A 23,788-nucleotide genomic window follows, 5' to 3' on the forward strand; every position below is an offset into this window, starting at 1 on the left:
GTGATAAACCATACTGGAAAAGAATATTAAAAAAAGAATGTATATATATATGTATAACTGAATCACTTTGCTGTACAGCAGAAATTCACACAACACTGTAAATCAACTATACTTCAATTAAAAACTTAAAAAACAAATGAACAACAGCCCCTACTCACAAGGGCTGGGGACCCGTGTCCAAGAGACTCTCTAAGGCCCCCTCACTGTTTCTGTTTACATAGGGCCCTTCTCTTTCTACTTTAAAGGACATTAAAGAAAACTTTTCTTAAAATGAAGCCTTAATGCCTATGTGACAGTTTTGCCAGCTTCAACCAAGTGAAATTTTATCAAGAAGGAAAATCACTGGGGGATGTTATTTGTCCTGAAGCCTGGACCTACTCCCAGTTCCCTTTAATTGATTGTACCAGCCTCCACGGTGCCGTAGGGATGGAGATGTTCCACGTCTGCACTGTTTGGTGGCCACTAACCACCTGTGACTACAGAGCTCTTGAAATGTGTTTAGTGCAACGAAGGAACTAAATTTTTAATTCTGTTTAATTTTTGTTCTCGAATTTATTTATGTATTTATTTTTGGCCGCGCCCAGCGGCATGGGGGATCTTGGTTCCCCGACCGGGGATTGAACCTGCGCCCCCTGCAGTGGAGGCGTGGAGTCTTAACCACGGGACTACCAGGGAAGTCCGCGTTCCCTTGTATTTGAAATGGCGTAGCCACAGGTGGCTCAAGGCTACCGTATCGGGCAGCCTTGCCCTAGACCGTGTCTGGTTTCCTTTCTAGACCACTCCCAGCACCTCCCCATCCCCTGGTGCAATTTCTGGGACAGATGAATGGGTAAGTAATTACCGAAGTGCTTAGAAATATTCAAGGAGAACGTTCTAGATATGGTGCTTTGATATGGACCAGCCCTCGACTTCTTAGATGCCATCCTGGTACAGCCTAGACCATTCCTGAGAGGCCCTCTTACTCTTTAGAAAGGTGCTCTGGGGTCCCAGCCAAAGCCACAAGCGAACTCAAGGGGGCAGGTCTGAGCTGGGTGCTGAGACTCGCTTTGCACCTGGGCTCCGCAATGACCCCGGTGCCTGGGGACAATTGTCTGTCTTCCTACCGGAAGTCAGTGCCCTACTCATCTATGCCTGGAAGAGTGAGTACAGAGCACCTCGTACAACACTGGACCATCCTCTCATTTTTTCCTTTTAAATTCTCACATCCTGCCCCACTTTTGCTGGGCCTGCAAGCAACATTCTGCCCTGGAATACTCTCTTAAGTCACCTTTAGAAATAAAAGAGCATCCACACACAGCCACCGTAGGAGAACTTATCACTCAGTGAAGCCGTGGCGATGTTTCTTCATTATTTACTTTGGGAAAAAAACCTCCCTTCTATAGGAATATATCCTAATTGCATTTCCCATAGCATCTCAGGCCTCCTGAGGCCAGGTGTCCTCCTCCAGCTGTCTGTGTTGAATTAGGTCTGTGTGTCAGATCTACCTGCCTTTCTTCCCATGTCTGGCCCTTACACAAGCAGAGAGATGTTTTTGCCGGCTGGGTGAGAGCGGGGATGAGGCGGGCAGAAGCGAGCCAGGCGACCCAGGGCCTCTGAGATGGTGTGGCTTGGCTCAGGACCTGACAGATTCCAGTGAAGAAAGAGCAGAGTTTAGCTCAGGAAAGGGAACCAAGAATTTCCTCTGAAAATGAGGATGGGGAGACCTCGAGCAAACTTGCTGGGAAGATATCATTAATTCTTTAAGAATCTGTCTTTTCTCGCAGACATAGAAAACAAACTTATGGTTTACCAAAGGGGAAAGGGAAGGGAGGGATAAATTAGGAGTTGGGAATTAGCAGGTACATGCTACCATATATAAAATAGGTAACCAAGAAGGCCCCACTGTATAGCACAGGGAACCATTTGCGTATCTTGTAATAACCTATAATGGAAAAGAACCTGAAAAAGAATAGACGTATATGTATAACCGAATCAATTTGCTGTACGCCTGAAACATTTTAAATCAACGATACTTCAATGTAAAAACATTTAAAAAGAATCTGTCTTGGGCTTCAAATCAACTGTGTTTGTTTTCTCCTGTACCCACAGGTGGAAATCCCAAATATCCAGAAACAGAGGAAACATCTAGCAAAGCTGGTGCTGGACATGGACTCTTCACGAACGAGGTGTGCTGGGATTTCTTTACTTTCATTTCTGCTGCTTTGAAGGAGCTGTGATCACGTCTGAGGGGTAGGGTTTTGTGTGTGAGCGTTTTCATTCATCGAGTGTTTCTTGCACCCACCGTGTGTCAGGCGCTGGAGGTCCCGGGACCATGCTCTCATGGAGGCTCCAGCCTGGTCTGGGAGTTAGATCTAGGCAAGAGAACACCCACGTGAGGCTGTTTCAGAAGCCGTAAGCCCTATCAAGAAGAGAGCACAGTGTAATTTTGGCAGGAGATGTGGAGAAGCGGGCTGCAGCATTAGATAGGGTGAAGGAGAGAAGGCTTCTTTGAGGAGATGACACTTGATCTCATAAGAAGGAGGCAACCGTGCAAAGATCTGGTGCAGAACTGCCCATGACAGCAGGAACAACAGATGCAAAGGTCCTGCGATGGGAATGAGGTTGACGTATTCAGGACACAGAATGAAGACCAGTGTGGCGGGGGTGGAAGGGACAAAGTGGGGAGTGGTAGGGGCAGAGATCAGAGAGGCAGGTAGCGTGATGTGTCGTCCTGTTTACCATGAGAGGAGTATTTCTGATTCTGGGGACCTGGTCCTGCGGTCAATGGTGTGACTGTGTCTTCTGCAGCCATTCTGTGACCCTGAGACCATCATGGGAGAAGTGCAGTTCCAACAGTGCTGCCCTTCCCCTGCTCCCTCCTCCAGAATCTACCGGGAGATTCCCGTTCCAGCAGGGGCATGCCATATACCTGCAGTGGCTTTGACTGTGGCCATCATAAGTCACGGTTGCGTGTAAATGCCTTTTTATTTCTTAGAGTGGCATGTGTGTGCACGTTGAAACAGTGCAGACTCGTGAATAATAATACGGAAGGAACATTTTGGTTCCACCTTTGGTCCTTTGTAGGTCAAGTTTAAGAATCTCTGCATCTTATTTTAATTTTCTTGAGAAAAAGAAACAAAAACAAAGACAAAACTGGAAATACTTTGGCTGGGAGCTATAGGATAATGAGTCCCAAACCAGGAGTGAATGATGAGGTCCAAGATGCAGGTTGCCTGTTCTCTAGACCTGCGACCTTGGTCAAGTCACTGAACCTTCCAGAAGAGTAGTCTCCTCACCTGTGCACAGACAGTAGCAACATTTGCAGTATTTGTGGGCCGACCTGGGAGGTTGTTTGGAGTGTCAGATGGGATCCTGTTTGTCACAGCACTTCCCAAGAGCTTTCCAAAAGGAAGCTGCTACTATAACTAGTTGAGGCACCAGAATTCTGCATTTGGATCAACAGAAAGTATAGCACAGTCCCCCAAGACCAGAAATAAATCAGGCTAGATTAGCAGAGAAACAGAGTTTCTTTCTTCTTCTTCTTTTTTCATTGCAGTATGGTTGATTTACAGTGTTTTGGGTGTACAGCAAAGTAATTCAATTATACATTTATATCTATCTATTGTTTTCAGATTCTTTTCTATTATAGTTTATTACAAGATACTGAACATAGTTCCCTGTGCTCTACAGTAGGTCCATGTTGTCTATCAACCATATATATCGTAGTGTGTATCCGTCAGCGTTTCTTTAATTCACGTATTATTTCCCAAACTTCAGTCCACCTGAATGATCTTCGACACCTGTGCCAACATACCTTGTGAAATATCGATACATTTTTTTCAAAATGAGTCTATTTAAAAGAGAAATCTTAACAGCACTACCATCAAGTGAAAGGCAGTGCCCTTAGCTACAAGTATCAGGTAAATGTACAAGTGGACAGGATGAAAGTAGTACCCGTGCTGTTAAATTTTAGGTCCTGTTGCCTGTGGAAGGCTGTGATCCTGAAGTCTCCAGTTGCTGAAAAGGGAAGAGGAGGAATTAGAAAGTGGTTGAAGTTACTCTGACCCAGATCTGAGGCCCTCCCCCTAGGGCCCTTGGAGGAACAGAGAGAAGGTTGCATCAGGCATAATGGTATGGTACGACTTCCTAGTGTCCGTGAGCCACGTAAAATGGGTCCTGTAGCCGCAGTGTTCAAGTCCCACATCCCGGAGTCACGTAAGATGATGGTGGGTGTGCTGCTTGTTCCACTGTTCGGGTGACGGTGGACACCGGGCTCCTGGGTTTGCAGAGTCATTTCCTTCTGCGAGGACCTGGGTTTTAGCTCTGAGATCTCTTCTCTGCTTCTCTAAGGGACACCTTCATTCCCAGCCCGGAGCTTCCGCTCAGAGGGCTGGATGTTAGCATCAAAGCTTGTCATTGCCTTGTCCACTTACCTATTTTCATTCAACCCCCCTTAGGGGAGAGAGAGTTTCTCCCTGGTGACAGCCACGGTCAACCTAGTTTTGTCTTATGTTTTTAATGGTGACACCAAGTGGTATGTAGATTCTGAAACCACAGAGGAGTGTCGTCAGGGACCTCTCTTCCATGATTTAACAAACTTCTTCATGTCTTCAGCTCATCCTCTCTTGTGTATTGGGATTTGGTAAGGAAATACTCTACTACCCCCTCCAAATTTTGATGCTTCTAACCTTTAACTTAGACCCTTGACAACTTTGGTTGTTTCTGAAGCCAACTCACCCCAACTTCTTGCCTTTTCCTCTAACCCTTCCCCTGAGCCACTGTTTCCCAAGATGGAGCAGTAAGACCAGATCCTGTGCTCCTGAAATGCAAACGTCACCAGCTACTCTTGGAGGAGCAGTTGGGTTCTCACTGCCCCTACCTCTACCCCACCCCACTTCCCCATTTGGTGAGTCTGCATACATTAGGGTCTATTCCTTGTAGCAACCTCCTTCTGAGCTGGGACCTCAAAAAGTGGAGGATGCCCAAGGCAGAGGAGCGGAGAAGACTGGGCAGATGAAACAATAAATGTCCCACTAAAGCAGCTTTCCTGTTTCCTTCCAAAACTTCTTCCGGACTCCCTGTCACCCTGAACTGATCTTGAGTTTGCCTTCTATAGCCTTCTCCTGGTCTGTGAAACATCTTACCCTTATTTCTGGCCTTTTTCTTTCCATTAGCCTTTCCTTAAAGCTTGTATTCTGTCTTCACCATCCCCAAATCGTAGACTGATGGCATCTCTCCCAGAGAATGATGGGGTCGCCTCAGCTACCTTAGTGGGAAGAAATGAACTTTCTTCTCTTCAAACTTCAAAGCTCAAAATCTCCTTGGACAAGAAGCCTTATTTCTTCTCTTAACAGAGCAGAACAGTTGTTGAGTTTACTTATAAGAGCCTCTGAATGAGAAGATCATCCTTCCTCGAAATTCATGATTTTTAAAAATGTTTTAATTTTATTGGAGTATACTTGATTTACAATGTTGTGTTAGTTTCAGGTGTACAGCAAAGTGATTCAGTTATACATACACATATATTCATTGTTTTTTAGATTCTTTTTTCAGATAGGTTATCACAGAATATTGAGTAGAGTTCCCTGTGCTATACAGTAGGTCCTTGTTGGTTATGTATCTTATATATAGTAGTGTGTGTATGTTCATCCCAAGCTCCTGATTTATCCCTCCCCACCATGTTTCCCCTTTGATAACCATAAATTTGTTTTTGATACCTGTAAGTCTGTTTCCTTTTTGTAAATAAGTTCATTTGTATCTTTTTTAAAAATTAGATTCCACATATGAGTGATATCACATGATATCTGTCTTTCTCTGTCTGACTTACTTCACTTAGTAGGATAATCTCTAGGTCCATCCATGTTGCTGCAAATGGCATTATTTCATTCTCTTTTTAGGGCGGAGTAATATTCCATTGTATACATGTACCACATCTGCTTTATCCATTCCTCTGTCGATGGACATTTAGGTTGCTTCCATGTCTTGGCTATTGTAAATAGTGCTGCAGTGAACACTGGGGTGCATGTGTCCTTTCAGATTATGGTTTTCTCTGGGTATATGCCCAGAAGTGGGATCGCTGGATCATATGGTAGCTCTATTTTTAGTTTTTTAAGGAACCTCCATACCGGTTATGCCAATTTACATTCCCACCAATAGCGTGCAAGGGTTCCCTTGTCTCCACACCCTCTCCAGCGTTTATTGTTTTTCGAAATTCATGATTAGTGGGGCTTTTCCCAATTAGTTGCTACCTGTACAAATGTTTCCAAGTTTCCCTTGATATTTTGCTATTCAGTCTCCACAAAGGGACCATTTTGGGGGCATTTTATCACTATTGTGTAATATCAAAGTAGATTACTTATCCATTACAAGTAAAATTCCTTATAAATGGAGGGGAAAGGTGTATGTTTTTAAACTACCAGGACAGAATTGGGGGTGGGGGGGGAATAAAGGGGAATAGGGAAGAAAAGAAAGAGATAACTTTGGAGAATGTCTTCATTTTAATATACATATATTAAGTGTAATTTGGATTTTAAAAAAAAAACAACTCTAATCCAGATCTATAAAACCCTAAAAATCAGCTTAGTGTTTGTGGCCACTTTGTTTATTTTTTACACTTATATATTGGTTAGTTTTTTTCCCTTCAGGTAGCATGAATGGGATGGTGGTTGTAGCTCCATGATCTACCATAATCAACCATGGAAGTGTGTTCATTATCTGAGATCTAAATTACAGCCATGACATTTCATCTTTTATTTGACTAAGCCTGGGAGGTATTAGTTAAATATTTCCGTAGGGCAAACCGTTATAAGAAAGAATTGCCCAGGAATTTTTACTAATCCTTATCTGTTAGCTTAGATTTTTTTTTTTTTTTTAACATTTTGGAATATAGAATATATCCTTTCTAATTTGGATGAGGAATCTTTCTCAGGACACATGTGTCCATCTCTGGAGCTTCAAGCCAGCTTGATGTCCTAAAGCCTTTTTAAGTAATTTTCACATGGGTGCGCGTTTTAAGTGACAGAGAATCCTTCATTTTGCTACTTTTTGCTAATAGCAAAGAGAACTAATGTCCCCTTTTTTGGTATTATAATGCCCCACTCTCTAATTTTTTCCTGCACATAACACAAGAGGAAAGAAGAATTGTACAGAGAAGACACTTAGTGATTCAATTCTTGATTCTCAAAATGAGGGTAAAATTGCACTTTTTGCGTCTACATTGGATGGACAGTCCAAGAGCCAGATGGAACCCGCAGGCCTCTTTGGTTTGGTCCGTACGCGGTTGGCCTGCATGGTTCCAGGGGATGCTATGTAATCTGTTGTCACGTTTCATCTGATGAGTTCGCTTGACAGTTCGCAGCTTGTCAGTTGAAACATCCAGCAACCTGTGGGTCACACTCCTCCTGCCTGGGCCCCATCAGCCCTGATCACCCTCCAGTGAACCCCCACCCGGTCCCCGTCTCCTCCCTGTTCCTCCTGACTTCCCAAGACCGCAGCCAGGCATTGGCAGCCTTTGTCATCCTGATTACGCGATTGTTTTTCTTAGAGCCGAGAAACAGCTTTATATCTCATGTCCCTGTCACAAGTAGGAAATAAAGGATTGGGTGGGCGAGATTTGAAGATAATGACCCATTTGACTTATTTTTCCTACTTGCTGGGCCCTGTAGGCTGTAGAGTTTACAACCTCAGGGGGAGAGGCCCGCTGCTGTTCCCTGCTATAGCTACTAGCATCTTAGCATAATTAGAACCTTCTTTCAGGGCCTGCTTTCGGTAATTCCTTGATAATGACTTAGCAACCAGAAATATTTGTGCTTCCCCATTAAAGTTTCCCAAGGGGCTCCCTCAGAAGGCCAGTATTCTCTGCAGAGAGAGAAATGTTTAAGAAAGTATAAATGAGGTGTTGCAGTGTTGATCAGAGGTTGCTTAGTGCTTACCAGTGGAGACTTTTGCTTTCACATTTGTTTTAATCTTACCCACTTGTCCTCTCACTCAGCACCCATGATTGGCTTCAGCCAAGTAGGTGAACGTTTCGAAACTCACAGCCCTCAGGATAGGCAGGAAGCTAATAGGAATGGCATGGACCGTGCTTCAGGGGAAGCGGTGGTGAAGTCGTTTGGCCTGAGTGTTCAGAAGACAGTAGGGAGAATGATGGCAAATTGGGGAATCCTTGCTCTGTCTGAAGTGGCCGCTATCCTCAGCCTCCTTCAGTCCTGCCGCTTGGACATTGGAGCCCCCTTTCTCCTGGTCTGGTACTGGGTACCTTTTCATTATCTCTCCTTTGGAATGAGGCTGTGTCGTTCCCTGGGTGATACTCATGACCAGCTATTTCTCTGCTTCCCACAGTGTCCCCAGGGCTTGCTCTACCTGTCTCACACCTCTCCTCTTTGTCTCCTCTTTCCCATCAGGTGGCAGCAGACTTCCAAGTCTTCGGGTTTGTCCAGCAGCTTACAGCCTGCAGGTGCCAAAGCGGATGCCCTCAGGGAGGAGATGGAGGAGTCTGCCAACAGAGTGGAGATTTGCAGGGTACCCAGCTCTTTGCTCCCCTCCACCGAGAAAGATGGGGAAGCCCTAAGGGAGTCCCTTTCTGTTGGCTGGAGGTCTAGGAAAACCCTAACAGTGAGCCTCTGGTTGAATCAGCTTGAGCTGCATGAGCCCTAAGAGTTGGGGCTTTCATGGTGACCTGGTTGCAGGGGGACAGCAGTGGGTGATCACTGATATTCCTGCGTGGTAGGCCGGGAGGAAGTGGCCTCAGTTTCTCCACGAAGATTTTGTAAGTCATCTGAGCCCCAAATCATAGATTCTAGGCCACCCAGAACAGTTGAGAGTTTAGACAGTAGATGAGCCTTGACTCCCTGTTGATATTACATTATTTTCTTGTTTGCCATTTACTGTTTCCTGAGTCACTTTATCAGTCCTTTGCTTCGCAGGAGACATACATGTATCTATGAAGTTGAAATGCTAGCCAAGGAGACACTTGCAGCAAAGAAAACCTTCCATTTGTCAGGAGAGGAGGACCTCGTTCTACAAAGTGTGCCTCTGCCCTCGGGAGTGATAGGTGCCCCTCATCAACCATCACCCATGTTCAAATGTTTCTCATCTACGTTCCCCACAAACGTTTTATGGGGCTTTGTCAGCAATACCCATTCTTGATGCTCTGTGCATATGTACATCTGTATACATGCAGATATGCTAGTTTGGGTTTGGATCTAAGGAACAAAAATACCACATTTCCAGAATTATGCTGGTATCTGTTGTCTTCCTAACATACAGTTTTACAGGAGAGCAACCACTTTGCATGCATACATCTTTGTTCTTTGTGGCTTTATTGAATCTTACCTTGTCCGTCAGCTTCTGCTGTTATGACCACCCTGTACAGGTGATTCAGACATTGCATTCAGGTGACATTCACGGTCAGACAGAATTTCTCTCTGGAGTTAGAAACATCAAAAATATCTCGAAAGGATTTGTTATCTCTCAGCCTCCAGTTCTATGGAGCCAAGCAAAGTTAGACCAATACTTCAGACCCAAGACTCGTTGTGAGTAGAGCTGGTTTCTCATTTGAATTCCTGTGTCTATGGCAAAGATCTAGCTGGTGCTATTCGTGAAGAATCACTCTTCTCTCATGTTGATTTCCCTTTTACTCTGTGTCTTCTCTACCCATTTACCATGGGTTCATGTCCTTCAGTTAAATCTTGTTTCTTACAAAATTCCTTCTTCACCAGACACAGCAGGGTGATGTTAAGAGGGGCTGCTGGCGAGTTCCCTGGTAACCTAATGGTTAGGATTCCAGGCTTTCACTGCTGTGGCCTGGGTTCACTCCCTGGTTGGGGAACTGGGATCCCACAAGCCTCACGGAGTGGCCAGGAATGAAGGAAAAAAAAAAAAAAAAAAGTGGTGAGGGGAGCTGCTGAATGCAAACATCCAAACGCATTAGAGTAAAAGTTTAATAGCTTCACTCAGTCTTGGGTAGCTTCTTACATAGGCTGTTTTTACCAAAAAATATATTAAAATTCCTTTTCAGAGATTACAAAAGTATTGCATGTTCACCAAAACCAGTGGAAAAAATTTGAAAATATATTAAGAAAACACCAATAATTCTTTCCCTTCCTACCCAGCAACCAACCAACCCCTCTGTTTGCAAAGGAGGTGACCAGTTTGCCTTTCTCAACAATATTTATTAAGATTTGTTGTGGACAATGTGCCCTGTGATGTGCCAAGTGGCCATAAAAGTTATACGGATAAGGAAGTAAGTGTTAGGACCTGTTACACAGCCTCCCGCCCTTTTTTCTTTTTTATAATCATACAAATATGCCCTCATATATAGCATTTTTCTAGGTACTTATTTTGTGTTTGTGTGTATGTGTGTGTTTATGAAACAGTCATGTTGTTTCTATTGGTCTATCACTTTTCTCAGTTAATAGTACATCCTGGACGTTTCTCCAGGTTAGTAGCTGTAGATCCAACTTAGTCTTCTTACTATGGTGCACGATATGCCTTAGTAAGGAGGTATCTACCGTGATATATTTAGCTATTTTTCCTAGTGATAGATATTCAAACTAATGTGTTTTGTTTCTTAGTATTTTGGCATCAACAAAAACGGTATAACCAACATCGTTTTATGTATATTCTTATACACTGGTAACTTTTTTCCCCTATAGGATAGATCCCCAAAAGTGATATTTTTAGGTAGAAGACTACGTATACTAGTTAAGTTTTAATAGATATTGACAGTTTACTTCTCTCTCTCTTTTTTTAAAAATTTATTTTATTTATTTATTTCTGGCTGCGTTGGGTCTTCGTTGCTGCGCGCAGGCTTTCTCTAGTTGCAGCGAGTGGGGGCTACTCTTTGTTGCAGTGTGCGGGCTTCTCATTGCTGTGGCTTCTCTTGTTGCGGAGCACGGGCTCTGGGCATGAAGGCTTAAGTAGCTGTGGCTTGCGGGCTCTAGAGCACAGGCTGGGTAGTTGTGGCACATGGGCTTAGTTGCTCCGTGGCATGTGGGATCTTCCCGGACCAGGGCTTGAACCTGTGTCCGCTGCATCGGCAGGCGGATTCTTAACCACTGCGCCACCAGGAAAGCTCCAGTTTACCTCTCTTAAAAGGAAACTGGGGCTTCCCTGGTGGCGCAGTGGTTGAGAGTCCGCCTGCCGATGCAGGGGACACAGGTTCGTGCCCCGGTCCGGGAAGATCCCACATGCCGCGGAGCGGCTGGGCCCGTGAGCCATGGCCACTGAGCCTATGCGTCCGGAGCCTGTGCTCCGCAACGGGAGAGGCCACAACAGTGAGAGGCCCGCGTACCGCAAAAAAAAAAAAAAGGAAACTGCAATTTATACTCCCACCACTAATATACAGAATTGGACATTTCACTTTATCTTTCTCTGTAGTGTATGTTTTTCCTGTTTTCAGTTTTTGCCCGTTCAGTGAGGGAAAAAAAGCTATCCCTATGTTATTGTAATTTTAATTTCCCAGGATGTTAGTGGTCCTAAGTATATCTTTGTGTATTTATTGGGCATTCTTCCTGTATTTCTAGACCTTCTTAGTTTGTCAAATTGTCTATTTGTATTGGCAGTCGGACCAGTATTTCTGTTGTTGTTAATGGCAATTTGTGTAAGTTCTCTGTATAATTAGAGATATTAAACTTTCTTCTGTCTGCTGTGCTGCAGGTCCTTTTTCCAGTCTGCCGTTGTCTTTTGATTTTTGTTTATAGTGATGTCTGCCATTAAGAACTTGATCACATACCTGTATTTCCTTTGTATGGGAGAAGACCCCAGGTGGTCCATCAGGCACCTTCCACCTCAAGGTTAAGAAAGTTTTCTTCTTTAGTTTTGTTTTAATGTCTTTAATGCATCTTATACACCTATTTTGTGCATGTTAATATACCTGAAATTTATTTTTGTATGTGGTGTGCAGGAGAGATTTGGGTGTTTTCCCCCCATCCGAAGAGGTAATTCATTTATTCGATAAGCCACCTCCCCCTGAAGTGAAATCCCATCATCTGATTCCTCAGATTTATTTCTGGGCTCTATTCCATTCATCTGCTTGTCTGTTCCTGGGATAATACTGTGCAGTGTCTCTTCTAGTGACTTCACAGCGATTATAATATTCAGTAAAATAACTCGCAGTCTCTTTCATAGCTCTCTTGTCTGGTCTGTGGCCTCTGTTTCATCATATGTACTGTAGGATGATCACATCCAGTGGATAAAAGCACGCATTGTGCTCTCGGCAGCTTTGTGTGCGGAGCAGATCCCCTTGAGAGCAGGCACTGATGTTTTCTCTAAAGTTCTCTTCTGACGACTCTTTTATTTCTACTTCATTGGCTGCCAGCTGTTCTAAACATCCACTGTGGTCCTCCTCCCTTCCCTTTCTGGGTTGCCCTAATTGGGTCATTTCCCCTTCTAGCTTCATGGCTTTGTATTCTCTCAGCTGGATCTCCTACACTGTGGCAGCCCAGCAAAAGGAAAGTTTGTGGGCTGAAGGTGACCAAGGTGGCAGTCTGGTTTCCCTGTGTTTACGCACAGCGAGGCCCAAGCAGAGCTCGCCAGACCTTTAGACCCAGAGAGCTTTGTTTTTTGTTTTTTAAATTTTTATTGGAGTGTAGTTGCTTTACAGTGTTGTGTTAGTTTCTACCGTACAGCAAAGCAAATCAGCTATACGTATACATAGATACATATAGCTTTTTTGGATTTCCTTCCCATTTAGGTCACTGCAGAGTATTGAGTAGAGTTCCCTGTGCTTTACAGTAGGTTTTCATTCATTTTCTATTTTATACATAGTATCAATAGTGTATATATGTCAATCCCCATCTCCCAGTTCATCCCACTCTCCCCTCCCCCTTGGTATCAGAACTCTTGTTCTCTGCATCAGTGTCTCTATTTCTGCTTTGCAAATAAGATCATCTGTATCATTTTTTTAGATTCCACATATATGTGTTAATATACGACATTTGTCTTTAGACCCAGAGAACTTTAGATCCAGGAAAACCAAGTCAAGGTGGGTTCCATAAGACGGAACCTGCTGGTACCTGGGGCAGGTGGGCAGGTGCAGGGTTTCTTTTTTTATTCCTTCTTAGAATTTCCATGTCTCTACTTACATGATCCTTCTGCTCTTGTGTGCTGCCTACTTTTTCCATGAAAGCCCTTAGCATGTTAATCGTATTTTTAAAAATTCCTAGCCTGATAACTCTGACATTCTTGACACATCTGACTCTGGTTCTCATGCTTGTTCAGTTTCTCCAGACTGTGTTTTTGCCTTTTAGTATGCCTTGCAGGTTTTATCAAAAGGTGGACACAATGTGTACTGGGTAAAGGGAACTGAGGTAAGTAGGCCGTTAGTGATGTAGTAGTCAGGTGTGGGAGCCGGGGAAGCATTCTGTAGCCCTGTGATTAGGATGAACAGGGAGATGGGGTTGAACCGGGTTCAATCCCTGGTTGAGGAACTAAGATCCCACAAGCCCCACGGCATGGCCAAAAAAAAAAAAGTTTCTCCTAAGGGTAGGTCTTGTTAAGAGTAGAATGCTCTAGTACATTTCAAAATGGTACCTTTCCTCTTCCCCTTGGCAAAAGCCAAAGAGGGTTCTTCTCTGATGTTCACTGTGAGAACTTAACTCAGCAAAAGTGTGAGGGCTCCCCGGCTCCCTGGAGGTTTTAATTCTCAGACTTGCCACCCTGAGCTTCCTGCGGTTTGTCAATTACAGTTCAGGGTTTCCTGAAACTATGGAGGTTTCTGCTCCCGGATTTCTTCTCCAGTAAGTTGTGATTCTCGTATTCACCTGTCTGCCTCTCTGGTTTGGGGGCAGTGGTTTGCCCTGTACCCTCACTTCTCTGATGGATCTAAAAAGAGTTGTTGATTTTTTAGTTTTTTGCAGCTCTTTACGTTTGTTAGGACTGAGCTTCTACGTGCCAAACAGGAAACCCGAAGTCAGCAGTAAAAATCAAGGTTTCACTTTTTACCAAGAAAAAGTACTTAAGAGACCAGTATTTATAAATATCGTGGGGATTTTTTTTAACAACAGAAATATCTAAAATCCTACCATAACATTTTGTAATATAGGGTAATTATAAAATATTACTAAGGAAATCAAAGAAGGCTTTATAATACTGAGAGGTGTTTTTAGATGAGAAGAGTTAATACTATATAAATTGAATTTCCCAAAATTATTTTGATTACAAGTGTAGTATTTTGATTGTGGTAAATTGCAATAAATGTTTCAAAGGGTAGTAAAAGGTTTCTGAAGTTATGGTGGGAGAATCACTGGAGCTTTGAATTATTATCTCCTAAAATGTATTATAGAATTACATAGTTAAAAATAGGTACTATTTAAAAAATAAAAACATCGGTGGAGGAAAAAAAAAAAAGGCCTCCCAGCCAGAAGAAACTCCAGAATCCAAGTATATGAGAAGTTTCATCTGTGTGATTTGTAATCCATAGGGACAATCTATTCGTGAATAATTCTCAGACATTTGGTTAGTTCTTTGAAAAAAGAAATCTGTATCTGATACAAGTACCAAAATAAATTCCCAATTTATTAAAGATTTAAATGTCATATTCTCTACTGAATATATATATATGGATATTTATATTGTTGGTTGAGAAGCACCAAGCAGATTACCAAAGGAGGAAGTTGTAAAGAGAAAAGTTTCATACATACTCCTATTTACAGAAGCCCTAAAAAAACGCAGTACCAAAAAAAAAAAAAAAACCAGTTACAGTTTCAAACAGGAAATTGGGGAAGCTATTAGCAGTATTTGATAAAACTGATGGTCTCATCAATCTAAAACACTCTTAGAAATCTTATAAATAAGAAATAGATGAAGACTCTCATAGGAAAATAGGTACTCAGGGTCACAAGGAATTGACAGTGGATGACACAAATAGGTAAGAAAGGTAGAAGAAAGTTAAGCTCTTGATCAAAAAATACAAATTAAAAACACATTATTTAAATTTCCTTTATACATTTGATTGTGATTAAACAGAATTAAATGGTTATTATAGAAAACAAACAAAACTCATGGATTAGTCCTTGTAGTACAAATGGTGATCTTTCAGCAGTATAATGCATAAGATCTAATTTCCCAACTCATAATTATCTTTCTAATATTTTTTAAGTTAACTCTAAGGAATTATACAATCAGAATTAATTTCAGGGCTTCCCTGGTGGCGCAGTGGTTGAGAGTCCGCCTGCCGATGCAGGGGACGCGGGTTCGTGCCCCGGTCCGGGAAGATCCCACATGCCGGTGAGCGGCTGGGCCCGTGAGCCATGGCCGCTGAGCCTGCGCGTCCGGAGCCTGTGCTCCGCAACGGGAGAGGCCACAGTAGTGAGAGGCCCGCGTACCGCAAAAAAAAAAAAACAAAAAAAAAAAACAATTAATTTCAACTGCAGAACTTATCCAAAGAAATAATCAAGAGATGGGTGGAAAACTGTATAAACAGGTGCTTTTTCAAGTGTTGTTATAATAGCGATAAATTAGAAACACAATAACCAGCAACAGAAACAGAGTCCATCCACACAGTAAATGTCACGACCAATAGAAAGCATGTTTCTCTGGGGGCGGTAACGAGCTACCAAGCTCATTTTTGGTAAACCAGGCAATCGTGTGACTGATTAAAATAAGTACAAAATGGGCAAATGTCAGTAGTGCTTATCTCTGCACGGTTATCTCTGTGTGGTGGGATTACAGGTGAATCTGTTTTTCTACTTCGTATGTTTTTGAGTATGGATCCGTTGCAAAATGAGAACACAAGTGATTTTTTAAACACATGAAATTCTGGTGGTTATTAACGGAAGGTTTTTTCCCCTTTATAAAGAAAATTCACTAATGATTTAGATTAATGGGAATTTATTTTTTAAATATTCTATTGATATTTATGAATACAATAAATTTAATAACATGTATTAATAATTATTAATTTAGATTAATATTTATTTATTTTAAATTTTTGGCCATGCTGCACAGCACGTGGATTCTCAGTTCCCCAACTGGGGGTCGAACCCGGGCCCCCTGCATTGGAAGCACAGAGTCTTAACCATTGGACCGCCAGGGAAGTCCCAATATTTATTTTATTTATTTAGATGAATGGAAATTTGATTTCGAGTTTCCACTTTTATTTCTCACTTGTGTGGCTTACTTGGAGTCTATATTGTTAACTTCCTAAGCCGGTAATGTGATTGTACCTTCAGAAAATCCTGTCATGTTCCTGAGGGCACACACAGTTGGCCCGACTTCTCTGAGATCATCTGCTGAGTCGTTGAAGGTGATTTGATACGGCATTTAGTCCCTTCGGAGGCTCGCTTCCTTTCCTCTGTCTGCCGAGCCATTTTTATCACTCCACCCTTTGTTTTTCCCTGACTTGAAATATCTCCCTTAGGCCTGTCAGGCTGGCGATGGACGTTTCCAGACCAAGTTCTGCTGGGGGGGATGGCAGACAAGGTTGAGTTCCAACAAAACCACTTCCTCTTGCACCTTTGACAGATTAAGCATTTATGGTAGGGACGCTCTGGTGGAAGGGAACTGAGGTGGGTGGTCCTAGAGCCCCTTTTATTCTTTGGGAAAGTTACCTTGAACTCTTGGTAGCTAGTCGTCTGAAAGTGGGATCTTGGTTCTATTGTCTTGTGTACAAGAATGCTTTAAGGATGTTTGCCTGTCAAGGATACTGGAAAAGGAAGCAGATTACTCCTCCCATCCCCGTGCTCGCTGAGAACAGCTTAATCGGCAGCTGGAGAAGCTGCTGAGGTGGTTGCAGTCGGTACAGAATGCTCTTCCTGCATCCTGTAGTTGCCGCTTTAATTCCTTCTGCATCTGGGTCAGCTTTCTTGTGCTGTTTTTTTTTTCCCTTCCTTTTTACTGAGATACAGCTGACATACAATATCATGTTAGTTTCAGGTGTGTTACACGATGATTTGACATTTGCATGCATTATGGAATGATCACCACGATAGGTCGAGTAACAGTCTGTCCCCATACAAAGTTATTGGAGTTCTATTGACCATCTCCCTTGTGCTGTCTGTTACATCCCGTGGCTTCTTTATTATGTAACTGGAAGGTTGCACCTCTTAATCCCCCTCACCTATTTTCCCCACCCCCCAACCCCTTCCCGTCTGGCAGCTACTGTTTGTTCTCCGTCTATGAGTCTGTTTTCGTTTGGTTTTGTTTTTTAGATTCGACCTATGAGATCATGCAGTATTTGTCTTTCTCTGACTTATTTCACTTAGCATAATGCCCTCTAGGTCTGTTCATTGTTACAGATGGCGAGATTTCATTCTCTTTTTATGGCTGGGTAGTATTCTGTTGTATATACACCACATCTTCTTTATCCATTGGTCTATCAGTGGACACTTAGGTTGCTTCTATATCTTGGCAATTGGAAATAGTGCTGCTCTAAGCATTGGGGTGATATTTTCACGTTACTTCAGCTTGAACATTATAGACTCTTTTCTCCTTAACTAAGCATCTCTTCTGAAGATCTACCTCAGGTCTACCAAATAGGGAGGGATGTCAGAGATCACAGGACTTGCACACACAAGTTTAGAGATGGGACATGTCCAAAGATACGGTTATTGACAAAGTCTACGTCCGCTCAAGATGCACTTTTATCGCACCTTGCAGGGAGTGTTTCTGTGAAACAGACAACTGTCCTCCTTGGAGGGGACACTTTCCAGTACGAGACACAGCATTCAGCCATGGTTCTCGGTCCCATGGGAAGCTCAGCGGTGGCGGACTGTTCACACTATGAGATTTGTGTGTGGTGTTGGATGAGTCCAGGTTTTGCCAAGTTTGGAATCAGCAGTCCTTCCCCTGCCCACCTGTCTTACCCAGCTTCCCACGACTTGGTGTGTTTCTGTTTCTTTGCCATATGCTGGTGATCAGCCAATCAGAATTGAGGATGAAGGAGAGCTAGGCAGGTAGCATCATCAGAGGGACGAGGCGGCAAGACGAGGAAAGCAGAAGCACAGTTTGTACCTGGCGGGGCTGCCTCAGACGGCGGTGCCTGCCACAGAGATGTAGGGAAGTAATTTGCGCATCACTCCCCCATACCAGCTTTCCTAACTCTTGATGGAGCCCACGTGTTAAATAAACGCCCTGGGAAAACACTGGCTTAGGTGTTCTTTTCCCTCTTATTCATCCTCTAGAGCCGTGGTTGGGAAACGGGGGAATGTCCACAGGCAAAGTTTGTAATCTGTCAAGTATTATGAAAAATGAGGTCAACCACGGTTAAGGCTCTTTCTTCTGTGATGCTTAGACTCCCGCGTGACCCACTCTCTGTCGTGTTTTCGCGTGACCCACTCTCTGTCGTGTTTTACTCCCTCCAGGACCAGCTGTCGGCTGACATGTACAGCTTTGTGGCCAAAGAAATTGACTATGCAAACTACTTTCAAATGGTAAGTTTCCAGAAGGGTGAGGCCGCTTGAAGTCTGTTTACAGGCATCACGGTGCGGACAGGGAGGAACGTCGGCCTCGAACTGAGGACCCCTAGATCGAGCACGTCCTGAGAACGGATGGGGCTTTGGCTGTTCTCCCTGTGAATAAATCCTGCCTTCTAGTTCTCCTTGTATGGATTTCTCCAAAAGCCCAAGAATAAAATTCAGCTTCATCCGTGAAGATGACTGCCACTCAGTGATCTGTGGCAGTGGTTCTCAACCAGGGGTGATTCTGTCTCCTCTGCCAGCAGAGGTTTGGCCATGTCTGGAGACATCTGTGGCTGTCACCATTGAGGGGAGGTGTTACAGGCATCCAGGAGGTGGAGGTCAAATTTGTTGCTAAATATCCTGCAACGCACAGGACAACTCTCACAACAGAGGATAATCCAGCCCCAAAATGTCAGCAGAGCCAAGGTTGAGAAACCTGAATGTATCATCAGTAAGGAACTTGGGAAGAAGAAGAAGAAGAAGAAGAAAAACCCCACCTGGCGCATATTCGTTTTTTAATCTAGATTTTTGCCCAAGACGGTGGCAAGTAGGTAAACGAGGATTGATACGGCCTCTTTGCCTGTCTTTCATCTATGAGAGCAGATTTAGAGAGTAGAGAAACAGGGTCTGAGTCATCCATACTTGAATGATCGGGCCCAAATAATTAGGACCCTGTCTATTTACCAGGGAAAATACAAAGCAACTGGGAAAAAAAAAACTGGAGAAGAAAAAATACAAATGAAAAATACAGTTAAGCTCACCTGCTTTTAAAGTTGGGAATGAAACTCAAATCTCAAAGCATCTCTTTATGGTCAAGGAAGTAACAGAAAAGGAGGGAAGGTAAAGGGAAGAAAGAGGAGGAGGAATTCTGAGAAGTTTAAATGTGTTGATAAGTGTGGGGCAGAGCTGTGGGCTGTCAGCACTCTCCCTGCGTGGGAGAGTGGCTGAGAAGGCCAGAGTTTCTTCTGCCCTGAGAGAGAGCTGATAGGCATTCCTTCCAACTTGGAAAGTTTATTTTAAAATAGTGGGATTGGGCTTTCCTGGTGGCGCAGTGATTAAGAATCGCCTGCTAATGCAGGGGACACAGGTTCGAGCCCTGGTCCGGGAAGATCCCACATGCCGCGGAGCGACTAAGCCCTTGAGCTGCAACTACCGAGCCTGCGCTCTAGAGCCTGCGAGCCACAACTACTGAAGCCCACGTGCCTAGAGCCCGTGCTCTGCAACAAGAGAAGCCACCGCAACGAGAAGCCCACGCACCACAACGAAGAGTAGCCCCCGCTCGCCGCAACTGGAGAAAGCCCACGTGCAGTAATTTTCAAGTATATTCCATCAGTTTTATTTGCGAAGATAATATTTCATTTTAGAGTTTCTAAAACGAATGACATTGTTGACATCCCAAGCATTATTAGCTTGCCTGATTGCCATTTGGGTACCATTTATTGCAGCATTCTGATTTTTTTTAAATTCCCTTTTCGTCTTCCTTGGGGATGACAGTAGCTACTTTTCACACCAGACTTCTCAGCAGAGTGACTCCCACCTTTTCCCTCACACATGCACAATTTTTTTTGGAGGAGGAGGAGGTAGAGATTCAGAAAATAAATGAAGTGACTCTTGTTCACAGGTTTTCCTCTGCTCTTATCACCATTTCAGCAGCTTTTTTAGTAGTGAGATGGGCAAAGTAGAACATCTTGAAGGACTTTGCTCTTTGGCCTGCATGACGATAACCAAAGCAATTTTACCTCCCAAGACACTTGAAGAGGATTGTGGAGCAAGCACGTGTTTTCCGACCGGTTATATCTTGAACTGTTCTGGCAGAAATCAAGATATATAGAGGCTCCTGGCATTTAGCGCCATCTCATAGGCACATGGATTTCTGAATGTGTTCTCTATTTATAGCCTTTCATTGTTGCACCTCTTCGGTGCCTTTTGCTGGGAGAACTGGGGGCGGGGTGCTCACTAGGTGGGGCGACGGTGAGGGCAGGCTCAGCCCTGGGGTGTCCTGTCTTACCCCCCGATTCCGCTGCTTTCCAGACTTCCATGTGTGGTCACTTCCCTGCCGCAGAGGCTAAGGAGACGCGTGCCCATCATCGCGGGTGGATGGGGGAGAGAGCAGGGCACCCCAATGGCGCGGCAGCCTGTGCTCTCCACCCTTCTGCAAAGGGTAATGCTCACTCTTGTGTTTCCTCAGCTCATAGAAGTGCAGGCCGAGTACCACAGGAAGTCACTGACGCTCCTGCAGGCTGTGTTGCCTCAGATAAAAGCACAGCAGGGTGAGTGCAGACCTTGCCTGGACCGGGGAGGCTGGGGAGCCTGCTTCCCAGAGAAGCCTGGTGCCCTGTGCTTGGCTCACCTGCTGCATCCCGAGCAGTGCCACGTTTCGATGAGCCCCAGGACCTCCCTTAGCAGGTGCCTTGCCCCAGCGGCAGTGAAGCCAAGCACACTCACACACACTGCCCCAACGGGGATGAGTCGGGCGTGCATGGGCCTGCATGGAGGTGCGTGGGTGACAGGAAGCCCACCGGCTCTGCTCACATGGGCTGGCCTTCCATTCCACCCACTCCCCCCATCATCCCCCAAAACCCCAAGAATGGAGACTCAGCTGGGCTCCGTGTCTTTGGTAGACTTAGGAGAATCTGTGTGAGCAGAGGAAGGGAAGATGCCCACATGGGTGACCTCCACTGACCCCTTTCACTGACCCCTCTCTTGCTCCGCTCCCCCCGACAGAGGCCTGGGTGGAGAAACCTTCCTTCGGGAAGCCCCTGGAGGAGCACCTCCTGATCAGCGGCCGGGAGATTGCCTTCCCCATCGAGGCGTGTGTGACGATGCTGCTGGAGTGTGGGATGCAGGAGGAGGTGGGTCTGGGCACGGCCGAGCTCCGCCTTGAGCAGGTCTCCTCGTCCGCGAGATGGAGCCTCTGGGGTCTCCTTCTCTGTTAACCGTCCTCGCCCAACCCCACAAACCCAAACCCATGAAGACGCGGTACAGCTGCCCTTCCTCAAACCGGCCCTGCTTTCTCTCATGAGCCTTCGCTCTCCGGGGACAGTGGTGGATTGTGGGAAATGATACCACTGGCCCTGAGGATCTTACAGCCCCGCTCTGGCCCTTCTTTCTGCATTTTTAACCTGGTTGGGGCATTTTCCTCCCCCTCCCCCTCCCCCCTCTTCCCCCTCCTCCCCCCTCCCTCCTCCCCTCCTCCCCCTCCTTCCCCTCCTTCCCCTCCTTCCCCTCCTTCCCCTCCTTCCCCTCCCCCTCCTCCCGTCCTCCTCATCCCCCTCCTCCTCTCCCTCTCCCCTCCTCCCCTCCTCCCCCTCCTCCCCTCCTCTCCCTCCTTCTCCCCCTCCTCCCCCTCCTCCTCCCCCTCCCCTTCCTTCCCCGTCTGATCCTCCACTTCCTCTTTCTCTAATTGAAAAAATAGACCTTTTAACATTTTTGATGATAACCGTTTTTATAGAGATCCTGAAAATATGATTGATACAGACATTAGCATTTCATGTGAGCCACATGTAAAGAGACGTTGGTGACTTGTTTTTCTTGTTGTGTAAATGTCTTCCTGGGAGATAGGCCTCATCTTTGGCTTCTTATACAGGCAATTTAAAAATCATTACTCCATCTTCATTTAATCTGGTCAGCCAATCAATATTTATTTAGGGCATTTATTACTGAGCAAAATATAAAAGAGTGAGATGGGGGCTTATGAATTTATGAGGGAAGAGGAGTCTAGCATCTGTCGCATAAACCTGATTCATTCAAAACAGTCAATAAGCACTCTTAAGTATCACTAGTGGGGGGGGGGGGCGGGCAGAGAGGGAGTGGGCAGAAGGGGAGGAAGCTGACGAACGATGAAGCTGTATGTCTGCTGCCCCCTGTAAGCCAGGCGTGTTTTCGATTCAGCTATTAGGAAAGGATGGGAATAAATGGGTTTTTTTTTTTTTTTTTTTTTTTTTTTTTTTTTTTTTTATGCGTTACGCGGGCCTCTCACTGTTGTGGCCTCTCCCGTTGCGGAGGACAGGCTCCGGACGCGCAGGCTCAGCGGCCATGGCTCACGGGCCCAGCCGCTCCGCGGCATGTGGGATCTTCCCAGACCGGGGCACGAACCCGTGTCCCCTGCATCGGCAGGCGGACTCTCAACCACTGCGCCACCAGGGAAGCCCAATAAATGGGTTTTTTAACTCCATTTTAAGTGCCAGGCATTTTCATGTATATTACCAGTGAAAAGATGATAAGGTCTCTTCAGCCCCTGAGGGATGGTTTCATGGAGGGAGGTGACCTTGGCTTATTCTTTCCCCATCATTTGTTTGTAATTATGGAAAAACCGAAAGACAAGAGAAGATACTGCACCTCATCATCTGCCTTATGGTCAGTCGGGTCCATCTCTACCTTCACCTTCCGCCCCAGCCCCTGGCTGGACGTTCTGAAGCCTATCCCAGACATTCTGTCATTGCGTCTGCAGGACTCCAGTGTGTGTGTCTCTGAAAGATAAGGAATGTTTCTAAATGTAACTGTGCAGTATTATTCTATAAAAAAGTGAAAAGAATTTATTGCTGCCTTCACATTGCCGACTCAGCGTGAACAGGGTCTGGAAGATCAGGTCCTCCAACGTCTCCCGTGTTGTCTCCTGACTCTCCCACCTGCTGTTTCCGGACCTTTCCGCCTCTCACCAGGCCTCACTCTCACTTGCGTTGTCCACCCCACCCTCCAGCTTTGCTTCAGCTCTTCTTTAATAACAAGTAGGCTCAGGTTGCCCCAGGCCTAGAAAAATCTCTTCTCTCAATCCAACCACAGTCTCATATTCCTTCCCTCGCACTTTGGTTTTGTGTTTTATGCTACCCAATTTCTTTTTTAAAATTTTTTATTTTACTTATTTTTTATTGAAGTATCATTGATTTATACCATGTTGGGTTTCAAGTGTACAGCAAAGTTCAGTTATACATACATATTTTTCATATTCTTTTCCATTGTGATTTACTGCAGGATATTGAATATAATCCCTTGTGCTATACGGTAGACCTTGTTGTTTATCTCTTTTATGTATTGTAGTTTGTATCTGCTAATCCCCAACTCCTAGTTTATCCCTCCCCCACCCCCGTTCCTCTTTGGTAACCATAAGTTTGTTTTCTGTGTCTGTGAGTCTGTTTCTGTTTTGTAAATAAGTTCATTTGTATCATTATTTTAGATTCTGCATATAAGTGATATCCTGTGATATTTGTCTTTCTCTGACTTACTTCGCTTAGAATGATAATCTCTAGGACCATCCATGTTGCTGCGAATGGCATTGTTTCATTCTTTTTTATGGCTGAGTAGTATTCCATTGTATATATAGACCACATCCTCTTTATCCATGCATCTGTTGATGGACATTTAGGTTGCTTCCATGTCTTGGCTGTTGTGAATAGTAGTGCTATGAACATAGG

General features: G+C 44.6%; 1 protein-coding gene across 1 annotated transcript in view; it reads left to right on the plus strand.

The window, feature by feature from the left end:
• Window positions 1-23,788, plus strand: part of ARHGAP44 (Rho GTPase activating protein 44) — a 142,230-nt gene that overhangs the window by 89,311 nt on the left and 29,131 nt on the right. Inside the window, exons 7-11 of the mRNA XM_065898067.1 lie at window positions 2,089-2,165; window positions 8,382-8,499; window positions 18,282-18,350; window positions 20,566-20,647; window positions 21,102-21,229. Of these exons, the coding sequence (XP_065754139.1) occupies window positions 2,089-2,165; window positions 8,382-8,499; window positions 18,282-18,350; window positions 20,566-20,647; window positions 21,102-21,229 (474 nt within the window). The remainder of the gene's footprint in view (window positions 1-2,088; window positions 2,166-8,381; window positions 8,500-18,281; window positions 18,351-20,565; window positions 20,648-21,101; window positions 21,230-23,788) is intronic.

The sequence above is a fragment of the Phocoena phocoena genome, chromosome 19, assembly GCF_963924675.1.
Source record: "Phocoena phocoena chromosome 19, mPhoPho1.1, whole genome shotgun sequence".
Lineage (NCBI taxonomy): Eukaryota > Metazoa > Chordata > Mammalia > Artiodactyla > Phocoenidae > Phocoena > Phocoena phocoena.